Genomic DNA, 13,273 nt, shown 5'->3' with positions numbered 1-13,273 from the left:
AAAAAAAAAAAATACCCAATGCTTGTCTAAGGCAGTTTCTCAAACGTGTTATTATTTTCAGCTGGGCAAATCTTTGTCATGTGCCCTGTAGGATGGTTAGCTGCGTTCTCATCCAAGTCCTGAAATCACATGTCACCAAGTGATTTGGGATGGAGGTGGGGCTGGACTACCTCTGTCAAGAACCACTGGCTCAGAGCAGTGCCTCTCTAGTCTGGTTGTGTATTAGATTCACCTGGGAGCTTTAAAAAATAAAGATGCTTGGTACTTCAAGACATCCCAAATGTAACTGATTCTGGGAGAAGCCTGGACACAGGGAGTTTAAGAACTCCCCAGGTTGCTCTCTAGCATGTATCTGGGTCTGAAGGGCCAGTCTGGTGCCTTCTGACTAGAGAAGCAGTCTAAAGGGGTGTGGAGTCACCCTGTGAGTGGTGAAGCTGGGGTTGGAACTCAGTGCGTATGACTCCTAACCCAGTATTATTTCCAAGACACGAGGCAGCTGGTCAATTGGTGGCTGACCAGGGGGTCCTCCATGGGGGTCTTTCCTTTTTCCAGTTATTTCTGTATCCACGATCTCCTACCTATCTCCTCACATCCCTTCAACTTCCCTGTATTTCCCCCTTTTCTGCCAGCAGTGGGCTTGAACCTAGAACCTTATGCACACTACCACAAGCACCCTACAACAAAGCTACATCCCCCAGCATTTCCCTGTGTTTCTTTACAGCATTAATGGTACAGCCAGCCATCACTTCCACTTCAGTGCAAATCTGAGGCCGCTCTCCTGTGGAGATTTGCAGGTTATGACTCACCTAGAACAGCGGGAAGAAAGGCTTTGCATCAGCCCATGGGTAGGTGGGGTGGTTCTGGGGTGAAATATGTGCTCCTGGCCCCTCTAATGTCAAATTTAATGGGCAATACCTTTGAATAGGGTTTACCTCACTCTAGCTTTTGTTAAAAATCTTGCGCATTTCCATTTTATTCATAAACGATGTTGGAGCATGTTATACACTCATATATGATGTTGGGCATATGGTACACTTATAGAGCCATATTCTGGTGGCCAGACCACTTTAGACTTTCAGTGTCCAGGCTGGCGGCATCTCCTGCCTCTGACGTCTGGCTGGACATGCAATGTGGAAGGCACTTAACACCCAGATGAGGGAATGCCAGACCGTACATACCCCAGAGCTTAGCTTGTGCCCCCAGGGGAAAGATGAACAGCTGAAATCTCAGGATGAAATCTGCCACTGTTTTGCTGAGTTTCTCCCTCTGCCTAAGGGCACGGCAGGAAAAGCTGGCCTCAAAGGCCCTGGAGAAAAAACGAGCACATGGAGATAAAGTCTCCAAAACACATGTCTTCAACAGAGACCACCTTTACTGGGCTGGCTTTGTTTGAAGCAAAGGAAAAGAGACAGATGAAGAGATAGACTTTGCTGACAGATGCCTGGGGTGCCTACACGCTTCTGCCCCATGCTGGGCCAGAGGGGATCCTGACCACAGGCTGACATCACTTGTTCTAAAAACCAAGGTTATCTGCTCCGGCTGTTCAGTGCACCTTCTTGAACACTTGCTTGCAGACTACACCCTGTGCTCTCATTTCCTGAAACAAACAAAGATGTTGGTTGTTGGCTAGAGCGATTGTTATAGCTGGGGCTTAGAGCACTGGGACAGGAAATTTGAACATCTTAGTAGTTACCCATGAGCTGAGCTCACTAAGTCCTTAGGAAGTTGACTGAATGGGACCTATAGAGATCAGTTCCCTGCCTCCTGTACACAGAGCTGGCTGGGAGAGTGGCTCAGACATAACCAAAAGGAGTGCTTGATGTCTCCCCTTTCTCTACCACTTTAAAGAACCAAAGACCTTTAGATACCCTAGCCTTGGGGCCCTGAGCAGTCTGTGCTCAGGCTTGGAAGGAACTGGCCAAGAGACATGGCTCACTAGATTGCTACAGTCATGGTTTACCAAGTAACACAAGGATTCTAAGCCTCGGCGTCCATCCTGGTTGGGAGAGGCGCTGTAGCATCTCAGTGTGTAGAGCCCAGCCTCCAGGCAGTTCTAAAAGGCAGCCACAATAGCCCATGCTCCACCTCCAGGGCCAGCCCTTGGTGACTGTAGACTGAAGCCAGCAGGTGAAGAGACAGCCATATGTCTTCCAAGTTGTTTTGAAGGAGGCTGGAAATCTGTCTATTTATGACACTTACTAAAGTGTTGTCTGAAGAAACTTAAAGCCCTTTGAGGGCTAAGTAAAACAGGCCTGAGCGCTCTCCTCACCCCAGTGTGCAGTCTCTGGCTTAGAGCCGCTGAGCTAAAGTAAGCAAGGGGAACTAAGATCAAGTTTACTCTCTTTTCAGCTGAGCAAACAGAGGCCTAGGGAAGAGGCTGGGTCACGACTGGACCCCAAAGCCCAGGGGTCCTGTGTTTACTCTCAACCTGAGGCTCACATCCTCACAGCCCTTGTAGAACAGAGATCTTTGCAGAGATTACATGCAACAGGATAGTGTTATCAGAGGAGGAAGAGGACAGCTAGGGGCCTACCTAAGGCACCCAGCGAGTGCCTGGGATGAGTGCCTGGGATTAGCTCCAGGTCCTCTGGACCAGACTCCTACAGCAGGGTAGTTGGGGAGTTCCAGGGTGGAGGAGCGAGGGGAGGCCTCCCCTTGGAGTACTCGTGTTTAGCTCTTAGGGATCTCAGGCCTCTGTACCTGCTTTTCTCAAACAGGAGACAGCGGAAGTGGTTTTGACCTGAGGAATCCTGGAGACTTGACTTGACTCTGGCCCGCCAGAATTGCACAGGACACACATACACATCATTCGGCTTACAACCAAGTCTTTCAGGGTTCCATGTATTCATCATGAAAACAGGAGCCTGAATCTTTAAATAATTTAATTTATATTTTATGTGTATGAGTGTTTTGCCTGCATGTATGTAAATGCACCATGTGAAGACAGTGCTCACAGAGGCCAGAAGACAGCATTCAGATTCCCTGGAACTGGAGTTATGATTGTTGTTATCCACCACGTGGGTGCTTAGAATTGAACCTAGGTCCTCTGCAAGAACAATCAGTGCTCTTAACTGCTGAGTCATCTCTCTAGCCTGGCCTAACAACGTTTGTGATCCATGGTTGGCACAATGAAATGCAGACAAATGGAGAAAAGTGCAAAAGTACAGAGCAAAAGTACTCCTGTCAAGACAGCCTCTCAGATGCAACATTTGAGCAAAGATTGAAGGATTTGACAAAAGAGAAGGAAAGTATTCTGGGCAGAGACAGCAAGTACACAGATTCTGAAGGGGACCCTAACAGTGCTGGATCAGGAATAGGAAGGAACAGACTGAAAGAAGCAGAGAACGAGAGAAGATGTCCGAAAGGAAGGCCATTTAGCACAGAAGAAGGCACAGAATTTTAGTCAGTCAAGTAAAATGTGTTGTAGAGGGAGTTAGGCAGAGAAGTGGCCTACAGTGATTTACAAATTTTGAAATTTTTTTTTTAACTACTATGTAGACAGGAGACAACACAGGGAACAAGAGAAGAGCCGGTTAGAAGGCAACATAAATTGATTACAGTAGCCAAACCACAGTGGAAGCAATGAAAACAATGAACGATCAAGTTTACACAAATATTCTGAAGGTAGAACCCAAAGCATTTGTTGAGAGATAATATAGGTGTGAGTGAAATGAAAGACTGAAGACATCACAAGGCTCTGGGCTCAGGCAGCAAGAATGTGGTGGTCATTTTCGCAGCTAGGGAAGACTTCAAACAATAGCTCCTGCATTTCAAGTTGTGAGAGAAGAGTCTTGCTATTGACATGCTTGGCAAATACATGTCAGACAAATAAGAAACCATGTAAATAGATCACAAGCATGAAAATCTGGAGTTCAAACAAAAGATCAAGGCCAAAAAATCTAAGTTTTGGAGTCATCAGAATTTGGGATGATAGTTAATCTCTGAGTAACTCTCAGACCAATCAGAGAGAGAGAAGATGAGGAGGCAAAATCCATATCAGATGCCTAATAAGTAAAAGAAGAAATCAACTGGATCAAATGCTGCAAAAGATCAAAGAAGACATCAGGTTGGTACTGGGAACTGAACCCTGCTGTGGGAGGCCTGTGGAGAGTCAGGGAAGGGGAGGACCGGGAGGGAAGAGACACTGGGCAAGGCACCAAAAGAAGGGTGGCTCCGAAAGAGAAAGGTTCTTGGTGACTGTCATGAGATGAAGGCAGAGACAGGACAGCATAAGGTTCATGTACTCAAGACAAGAACTATGTGTAGGGTCCTCCTGTCCGAGGAGCACATAAGACACCTGACCTCAACCCCCATCTTCCCTGAGTTCTGTGTGCCTTGTCAGGTGCCAGGATGGGGAGGGGAAGACAGGAGTCCTTGGGAGAGTTCAGCCTCATTGTAGTAGCAGGGACCCACCCAGAAACAGGAGCCTCAAAAAACTGTGGGAGTGCAGTCCTGTCTCCCCAGCACGGCCATAAGTGATCACTTGGTGTCAACAGGACCTGTGTCTCACAGCTGGGTGCACAGAAGTGCCCAGCACAGCTTTCCCACGTAGCTATTTGGATAAACAGGCTTTCTATGAGGGCTAAGTCCCTGCCGCTCCCCCCACCCCCCGCAGGGGAAGAACTCTGTTTACTCTTGCTGGCTGTGTGGTTCTGACCCAGTTTATCACTTCTTATGTGTTCCCACATTCCCATCTGTCATTAGGTCACTGACTGACTTTAGCTAGCTCAGGATCTGAGATTCTTTGTTCTCTGCCTGCTAAGCTTAGCATCAGATAGTCAGAAACAGCCTGAGGGAGGTGAGAAATCTGTAAATGGGTAAATGGGTGTGGAGTGGGGATGTCTCACTGGAGGACTACCTCCCCTTTCTCCTCCCTGCCCACCCAAGCTGTACCATCCTCCCTTCCCAGCTCTCTGCTGTTGAGAGGAAGCAATGAGCATGGGCCCTGCAGGAGGGGATCTGAAAGAAGGTTGAGTAGGTAAAGAGCTTGCTTTGTATGCAGGAGAACATGAGTGAGATCCTTGGCACCCATGTAAAAAGGCCAGTGATAGTATGTGCTTGTAATCCCAGTGCTGGGAAAGCAGAGACAGGAAGATCTTTGGGAGTCTAGCCTAAGACTCTTTTGAAAGGAAGGAAGGGAAAGGGAGGGGAGGGGAGGGGCAGGGAGGGGAGGAACTGAAATAGGAAACAGAAAAAAACGGTGGATGGCACTCCTGAGGATGAACTCCCAAGTTAGACTTCTGGCCGCATGTATGTATACACACGCATATGCACCCACACACATGTACACAACCTACACATATTATAAAAAAGAGGGCTAGGGAGACAGCTTGGTGGGTAAAGTGCTTGCTGCAGAAGACTGATCAACCTGAGTTTGGAGTCCCAGAACCCATGCATCAACAGCTGCACACAGTAGAGCACATGTCTGTAATCCCAGTGTGCTCCTCCTGGGAGATGGAAGGTGGACACAGGATGGCCAGCAGTTGTGCGCTAGGTAGCCTGGTGTAAGTAGCAGTGAATGAGAGAGATCGTGTCTCAAATAAAGTGGGAGGAGAGGACTCTGGCCTCCACATGAACATCATGGCACGTATAAACCTACACTCATGCACATGAACATATGAACATATTACAACCCTTGGAGAGACATGCAGGAAGAAGGTGATGGAGCCAAGTGTGCCTTACCTTGCATAATACTAAATTTGACCTCACCTCCTGGAGGTGGTTTACAGGGGGTGAGGGGCACAAGAGGACTTGGGGTTGACTCCTCTCCCTGATTCAGAGACTCACTTGGGGGTACATGTCTTGAGAAGGCCCCATCACCCAGTTAGAATACAGTGTGGTCTTTGTCCAATGAGACTGCCATGGGTATTGATCTTAAACCCCAAATGTGGCAAGAAGCCAGGCCCTGGCTATGTCATCTAAGCCTGTGATGGGGAGAGAGATCGAGAAATCCATCCTCAGCAACTGATCTTCCTGCGTTGTACAGAAATATACTCTGCAGTGGAAGGACTGACTCCATCAGAGGCACAATCAGACTTGTTCTCAGGTGCAGCTTTGCCTCTTCCAGAAAAGTTAATCAGTGAGCACAGTCAGATCCTCTGTATTGGGAAAGAAGAAAAGAGTAACAAAACCAGTATATGCAATCTTGCTCTTCACTGATAATCACCTAACGTTCTGGTTTATTTCTGTCCCGTCTTCTATCAATGCACCCATATATTACTGTTTTCAGAAAATTAGCATTGCATCATTGATGCTTTTATGTCCTCATTTCTTTACTTATTAAAGGCAATTTCCACTTCAACAAATATTCTCCATAAGCACTATTTTAATTGTTATGTAACAGTCAGAAAATGGCCACATAATTTGCAAGCATAAAATGAAAATGAGGGACTCTTATTCAAAAATGATTAAGATTTTAAGACAGCAAAAGCAGGAACTCCAGCCAAGTGAGGAGCCCCTGGGGGCCTGTGCTGGGGGTGAGGCTGGCCCCTGTGGTGCTTGGTATCTTATTGAGCATACACACCATTATGCAGCTGATTACCTATTCTTGGACATTTAAGTACTTTATAACTCTGTGCTAGTATAAATAAGACTTTCTTGAACACATAGTTTTGAACACATTATTTTCCTATGACATATGTCCAGAGGCAGAACTGTCATATCACATCATGTGCAGATTTGTAAAGCTTTTAATGAGCATGCCAACTTGACCTCCGCAGACTTATACCTGTTTACCCTCCAATACCAATGTCAGAGTGACTGTGACTGAGATGTTCATTAAGATAAGTCAGACTTCTGCCCCTGGGTGGCTGTGTCATCCTTGCCAGATTGAGTGGCATGTCTGGATATAAACAATAGTAACACCTTAGCTCAATGGCTATCTGGTGGCAGAATACCAGGCACAGTGATCTATCGATGGTCCTTCTAGCACTCAGATACCTGGGTGTATCTAAGTCTTCCTAAGAGTCCTACACATTGGCCCTCTTAAGGGGAAGAGGTCTGTCATTGATATCCTGTCTTCTCCTGGTCCTAACCAAGCTCCTCTCATTTTGGGTAACTTTGACAGAGCAGAGATTACTTTCATCTATAGTAGATATAGAGGGACAATTGAGTTCAGAGAGGTTATATGACTTTATCAGAGTCACCCAGCCTGGAATATGGGCCTTGTGTGGCCTAGGCCCTCTTGTTTTCCATGGCAAGACACCTGGCAGATATCTGATACAGTCTTTGGGAAAGTTGGGTGTGGTGTCTCACACCTGTGATCCCAGTACTTGGGAGGTTGAGGGAAAAGGACTGGGGCAAGTTCTAAGCCAGCCAGAACTATATATGTTTGAGACAGGATCTCACTATGTAGCCCTGGCTGGCCTGAAACTCACAGAGATCTGCTACCCTCTGCCTCCCAAGTGTGGGATTAAAGGCACACACCACATCATGTTTAGAACAAATAAAAACCTTAGAAAAAATAAAAGTTTTGGGGGCTGTAGGAATAATATACGCATCCGACTACAACTCTGAGCAGCCCCTGGGAAGGGTCCCCTTCAGTTCAGTCCAGCCATTTCTAGGTATGGGTAATGGGAGTCAGAGTGAGGACCTAAAGGCTTCTGTCAGTAAAGAAATCATAACAGGAAAGGGCAGAGACAGGCCAGGCCATGAGGGCCTAGGGTTGTAGATGCTGTGATCAGCAAGAGGTCGGGGCTAGGCACCCAGGATAGTTCTTGTCCCCACCTGACTTTTAAAAAGTACGAATATTTTGGGCAGGTGGCTAAGGACCAAAGACAAGCAAAGCTAGTGCTGTAGGAACCAAGAACAGGGAGAAACAAAGATGTCTGTAGGGGTGGGGGACAGACAAGGCCACAGTGCCAAGTTGGAAGTCACAGCCCATGACCTGGAGCACAACTTCAAGCCTCTTTTTGTCCCATGGTTTTGATCTACTCAGTAGAACCATCAGGAAGGGCATTTAAGGTGGTTTTGGCAACTTTTTGGGCCATCCTCTGGGTTAAAGAGGCCTGAAGGCTTAGTTGCCATGTACACTGACTCCTGATCCCTACTCCCTCCTAACACCCCTCCATCTGTATTGCACTCATCCAGCAGTGGAAGCTGAGAACATCAGATGGAGCTGGGCCCTCAGTTCATAGGATGCCTGGGCAACTGGATTATCCTTTCTGAGCCTGAGTCCTCAACTGCTAAAGGCTCATAAACCACATGATATGCACTCTTGTGTACGCCCTCCCCCACTGGCTGAGCTTGACTGTGTGACTTGCTCTGGCCAGTGGGCTATCAGCAAACAGGCTGAAAGCACTGCTTTCGTGAGCACTGGCCCACTGTGGGCTTGTCCTCCTGCAACTCTCTATTCCCAGAAGCCCAGCTGTCATGCTGCTTTAAGGCAGTGTCAGGGAAGGACCAGAATCCCCGATGAGGTGGTTAGGTTATATGAAGGAGCTAGGGCACTCCACCTGAACTGCTCAACCAATCCAGAGTAAAAGTATAGGTTGATTTAAGTCGTTAAGTTTTAGGGTGACCTTTTACATGGTATTAGATAAATGAAACACTCTCTACCAGGTTGCTCTGATGATTAGAAACAATGTACATAGAAATTCACAGGGTTGGCACATAGGAAGGGAATGTGGGGTACTGACACCTGGAGCTTAGATGGGGATTGCTACAAGATGACCAACCACTGAAATACTTTAAGTTGCAGATTGGTACAGCAGCCCATGATGGGTATGCTGTTCACCAGGGTGAAATTATTTTGAAGTTTCTTCTCCTTTAAGGAGAGCTGGATTTAAGGGGAGCCTTGCAGGGGTGGCAGCCCCTGGGGGGATCTGTGGGGAATGCTTATCCTCAACTTCAGTCTGTGTTTAAACCAACATTCCTCTTGGAGTTTCCTGATGGGTAACTGTGACGGGCTCAGTTCTCCCACTTTATTACTTCTGTTCTTTAATCAGGGCTGCCCTTTTCTTTTTAAGGTGTGTGTCCTATGGAAACAGAGCAGTCATTTCCCGTAAGTTCAGATATAGCCTAAGCGGGGGTGGGGGCGTAGTTCAGCCAGACAAGCGAAACAAAACACAAAACCAAGGCACATTCACCCTATGGTTTGTATATAAAATGCCCCCGACTGGCTCACCTGTTGAAAGTTTGGTTCCCCACTGGTGCTGTTTTAGGAGATGGAAGTGAAGTGGGTCACTGGGGTCATGCCCTCGAAGGTTGTATTTGGTCCCTGGTCCCTTCTCTCTGCTTCTTGTTTGTAAGGAGGTAAAGCAGGTTTCTGTCAAACCTTCCCACCTCCATGATGTTTTGTTCAAGTGCATAGAAACAAGCAACTGTGGACTGAACCTTCGGGAACTGTTAGCCAAAATCGAGAAACCCTCCCTTTAAGTTTTTCCCAGGTAGTTGTCTCAGTGAGTCAAGGTCTGACTAACACACCTTGGGAACAAGTCATAGGAAAGGGGAGGAGTCATAGAAAAGGACAACCACGCAAATGAAATGAAAGGGGTGGTGGGGAGGGTAAGAGCAACCCATTTCCTCATGACACAGAAGGTAAGTTTTCTGACAGCCTACCCTAACTTCTTCCACGACCTTCCTCTGAAGCTGGCAGCCAGACATCTTTGAATGCCTGATCAGAAAGGCTCTTAGAGGTCATCTGATCCAGTTTCCTAGATTGGCCCAATCAGTCTGGGCTGATGGAGGAAATTCCGGAGGTTTTTGAAGCTCAGGGGAAGCCAAGGCTTAGGGGGTGGATGGACATGAACTGCTATCACAACCTCACTTTGGGCTCAGGGGCTTTACCTTGGAAATGGAGGCCAGATACATCCAAGAACAAGGAGGGGATGGCCACATGCCACTCAGCTGCTCAGCAGAAATTCTCACGCCACAGACCACAGGAGGTACAGATGGGCTAGAGTCAGGGTGGCTGCTTATAAGCAAAGCCTGATTAATTTTTCTGTCAACTGATAGAGGCTGGAAGAGGGACAATCAGTTTTCCTTATTGGTGTGATGCTTGGTAGTTGTCCAGACTCCAGGGCATAGACCCACACCCAGGAGCATGTAGGAAGCACAAAACAGACTCAGTAGGCTTTTAAAAAACAAAGAAATTAAAAACAAATTACAGAAGGACAGATAATAACAGAGGACGTGAAATTAGGGTGGGGAGTAGTGGGGCGGGACTGGAGATGGGGGTCTGAATATGATCAAAATACACTGTATGAAAGTCTGCAATCAAGAAAAAGATAAACACTACTTTGTTGACTAAAAGTATTTATTTGTATTAAAAAATAAGAATCCACACGTCTTTGTGTGCTAAGAGATGAGTGAAGACCACGTTACAGCACTATGACAAGGGACTGTCATTTCAAAAGCCACTATCTAGCTCCTCAAACACTCAGAAACCTTGCCTGGACCTGCTGCATGGGGTTAATGACACAGAAAGCCCGACTCCCACAGGCAGCCTGAGTGACCCTGTCTCAGAGATGTCTTAATGCTCCCTTGTCCCTTAGAGATGACAAGTACTGGTGACAGACAATTCACACTAAATGGAACTGTGTTGGCAGTGACCTGACATGACCTACAAATGGTGATACTCAATGTGGCTCTCAGAAAACGTAAGACATTCATTACTGCTCCCACAAACTCCCAAAGCCTCACTCCAAAGAGTAAGGGATGACCAATTACTTCTATCCCTCCACACTTGACCTATCAGGCCCTCTCGTCATGAACCCACCTCTGGACCAAATCTTGTCTCTGTGGTTCCAGAGGCAGGCTGTAAGCAGAGGCTTCGGCTATGGGAATTCTGCCTATAAGCTCCAGAACCAGGCCCGACCCAGCTCTGAGCCCAGCATCTCTGCGCTTTAGATTTGGGGGTAGAAGTCAAAGCCCAGACAGTCAGTTAGCTCTTTGCGTGCATCCTGTGAATTGTTAAAAGCTGCAAACTGAAGCCTTGTGTGTGGCACTCAGAAGGTAGAGGTAGGTGGATCGCTGTGAGATCAAGGTCAGCCTGGTCTACATAGTGAGTTTCAGGCCATCTGGGACTGCAGGGAGACCCTGCCTCAAACAAACAAACAAACAAACAAAAGAGATACAAACTGGCCCTTCTTCCTACAGTTTGATTTTAGCATGTGTTTCTCTCTCTCAGGGTGTTAAACAGCTGGGTGGGAAGGGCAGAAAAGATTTAACACACCAAGGGCCAGGAGGTGTGCTGTGAGCCTGACACAATGTTTCATTAGTCTTCAAGTTTTGGAGCTGATAAAAATTAAGCTTCTGTAAATAACCAGCCTGCCGCCTAAGGACTAGGGCTGAGCCTTAACTTGCAGTCAGTTCTCCCTGGCTGAGAAGCCCAGTGGGTGTACAGTGGCTCTTCTCCTCTGGTTCATTCTGGGGGACTCGCAATTACTTAAAGTCAGCACATTCACGGGAAAAGCCAACTCACTGTGAAACCAGATTAAAACTAAATTAATAAGGCTTTAAAATGTGAATGAGCAATTAGAGCCATAAAGACCACTAAAAACAGCTACTATGAACAAATATAGCCACAACAAGGCCTTTGAGGGCCCGAAAGAATGCAATTCTACCATGAAGATGTTCACAGCACATAATAACATGATTCTTGGGACAAACAGTGAAAATATGTTCAGATTAATAATCTTGACACGTTACCTCCCCTTCATCATTCACAAAAGGAAGCCTAGAATTAAGTGAAACCACTGGAGTACTAGGGCTCCCACCGAGGCCACAGTTCTGAGGAGGAGGTGGGAGGAACGGCTGCAGGTCATAGGCCTGTGGCACCCAGCCCAGGCTTCCAAGGAAACTTTCTGGTGAAGGAATGGCATCACTGTCATGTTCACCATCATCGTCACCAGGGGTGGGTACTCAGAATGTGCCAGGCAGGGTACTAAGCGGGGTACAGGCACATCACATCTGATCTTTCTTGCTTTATAAATGTGGAGACTGAGGGCTGAGGTCACCCAGCCATAAAACTGGTGAGCTCCCTCAGTGACTGCTCAGCAGTCCCTGGTCTCAGCTGAGCCTTTGCATAGCATTGTAGGGAACAGCACTCAGTAGTCATGATCCTCACACCCGTACAACCTCCTGCACACTAGCTGTGCGTTCTGGAGAGCAGGAGGTTGAGACAAGAGGGAAGGAGACAGGAAGACTAGACTTCCTGTAGAATGGTAGGTCCTTGGTAGTCAGATGTGCTGGAGCTTTGGAAGTACGAAGGTGCCTCATCAGTCTGATATGGGCAGAGGCCCATCAGGGAAGACTTCCTGGAGGTGTGGCCAGGAATAATGCTAGAACTGATGCCAGGAAAAGCCAGCAAGTTCTGTTAAGAAGCAGAAGTGGGAAGAAGGGGAAGAAGGGATTCCAGACAAAAGAAACCATGTGGTAAATGCAGGCAGATCAACAGAGCAGTGGCTATGTGGAGAAAACTCTAAGCAGGTTTGACCTGGCTGGACTTTTTTGGTATGACCTTTTATTTGTTTGTTTTTTGTTTTTGAGACAGGGCCTCCCTGTAGCCCCAGCTAGCTTGGAACTATGTAGTCAAGGTTGGCCTTGATCTCACAGAGATCCACCTGCCTGTGCCTCTCTAGTGCCGGGATCAAAGGCATGTAGCACCACACCCGGAAGCATGACTTTTTCTATGAGGCTGGACCTGGTACTTCAACACAGAACTTACTAGGGAGAAGGCTTACAACCTCCCTTCTTTGTCATTTCACGTCTTCAGAGCTCCAGCCAACCAATCCTGGTTCCATGGGAAGTCCAGGTGCCGACCTTTCTGGTCCCTGGTCCCCAAGCTCAGTACTAGGCATCAAATTCATACCAGGTCCTCCAGCACAAGGCAGTGGGGATTACTAGAAGCAGGGAGTGAGAGATGGAGGAAGAGGGATCTAAGAGGGGATATCCCAACTGGGTACTCAGAGGGACACAAAGGCCTTGAGTCTTCCATGGGAGCCTCTCGCCTCTGCTTACCTTTCCAGAAGAATAAAACACAAAATAGTTCTATAGAATGGACTAGCCACAGGAGTCATCTAGCTTCAAGTATCTAAGAAGTTAGGCATCATACCCAGGGCCAAGGAGTATGGATCAGTTTTAATCCCCTTCTCTCAGATTCTGAGTCGATAGCCTATCCCTACTGTCCACGTGGCCATCTTCCATCATGGATCCTGAGGCTGTACAACAGTGTCCAATAGCTGAAGCCTGAGGCCATGACAGCCAGGGAACTATGGCTCATCCCCCTCTACCTCTTTCTGGTAAGGTGACCCCAAGTCATTTACTCGACCGT

General features: G+C 47.3%; 1 protein-coding gene across 3 annotated transcripts in view; it reads right to left on the bottom strand.

The window, feature by feature from the left end:
- Window positions 1–13,273, bottom strand: part of LOC103728720 (retinol-binding protein 1) — a 29,834-nt gene that overhangs the window by 4,747 nt on the left and 11,814 nt on the right. Inside the window, exons 3-4 of one of the 3 annotated variants that reach the window (XM_017796500.2) lie at window positions 5,837–5,841; window positions 1,338–1,598 (exon numbers count right to left, since the gene is read on the bottom strand). The exons of 1 other annotated variant lie outside the window; for it this stretch is intronic. In XM_017796500.2, the coding sequence (XP_017651989.1) occupies window positions 1,544–1,598; window positions 5,837–5,841 (60 nt within the window). In that variant the 3' untranslated portion in view covers window positions 1,338–1,543. Of the gene's footprint in view, window positions 1–1,337; window positions 1,599–5,836; window positions 5,842–13,273 lie in introns of those variants that run through there. One more of the 3 variants, XM_017796501.2, reaches the window with a different exon arrangement.

The sequence above is a fragment of the Nannospalax galili genome, unplaced genomic scaffold, assembly GCF_000622305.1.
Source record: "Nannospalax galili isolate Female #2095 unplaced genomic scaffold, S.galili_v1.0 scaffold11732, whole genome shotgun sequence".
Taxonomy (NCBI): domain Eukaryota; kingdom Metazoa; phylum Chordata; class Mammalia; order Rodentia; family Spalacidae; genus Nannospalax; species Nannospalax galili.
Note: the sequence above shows the minus strand (reverse complement) of the source record. Positions and strands in the feature narration are given on the sequence as shown.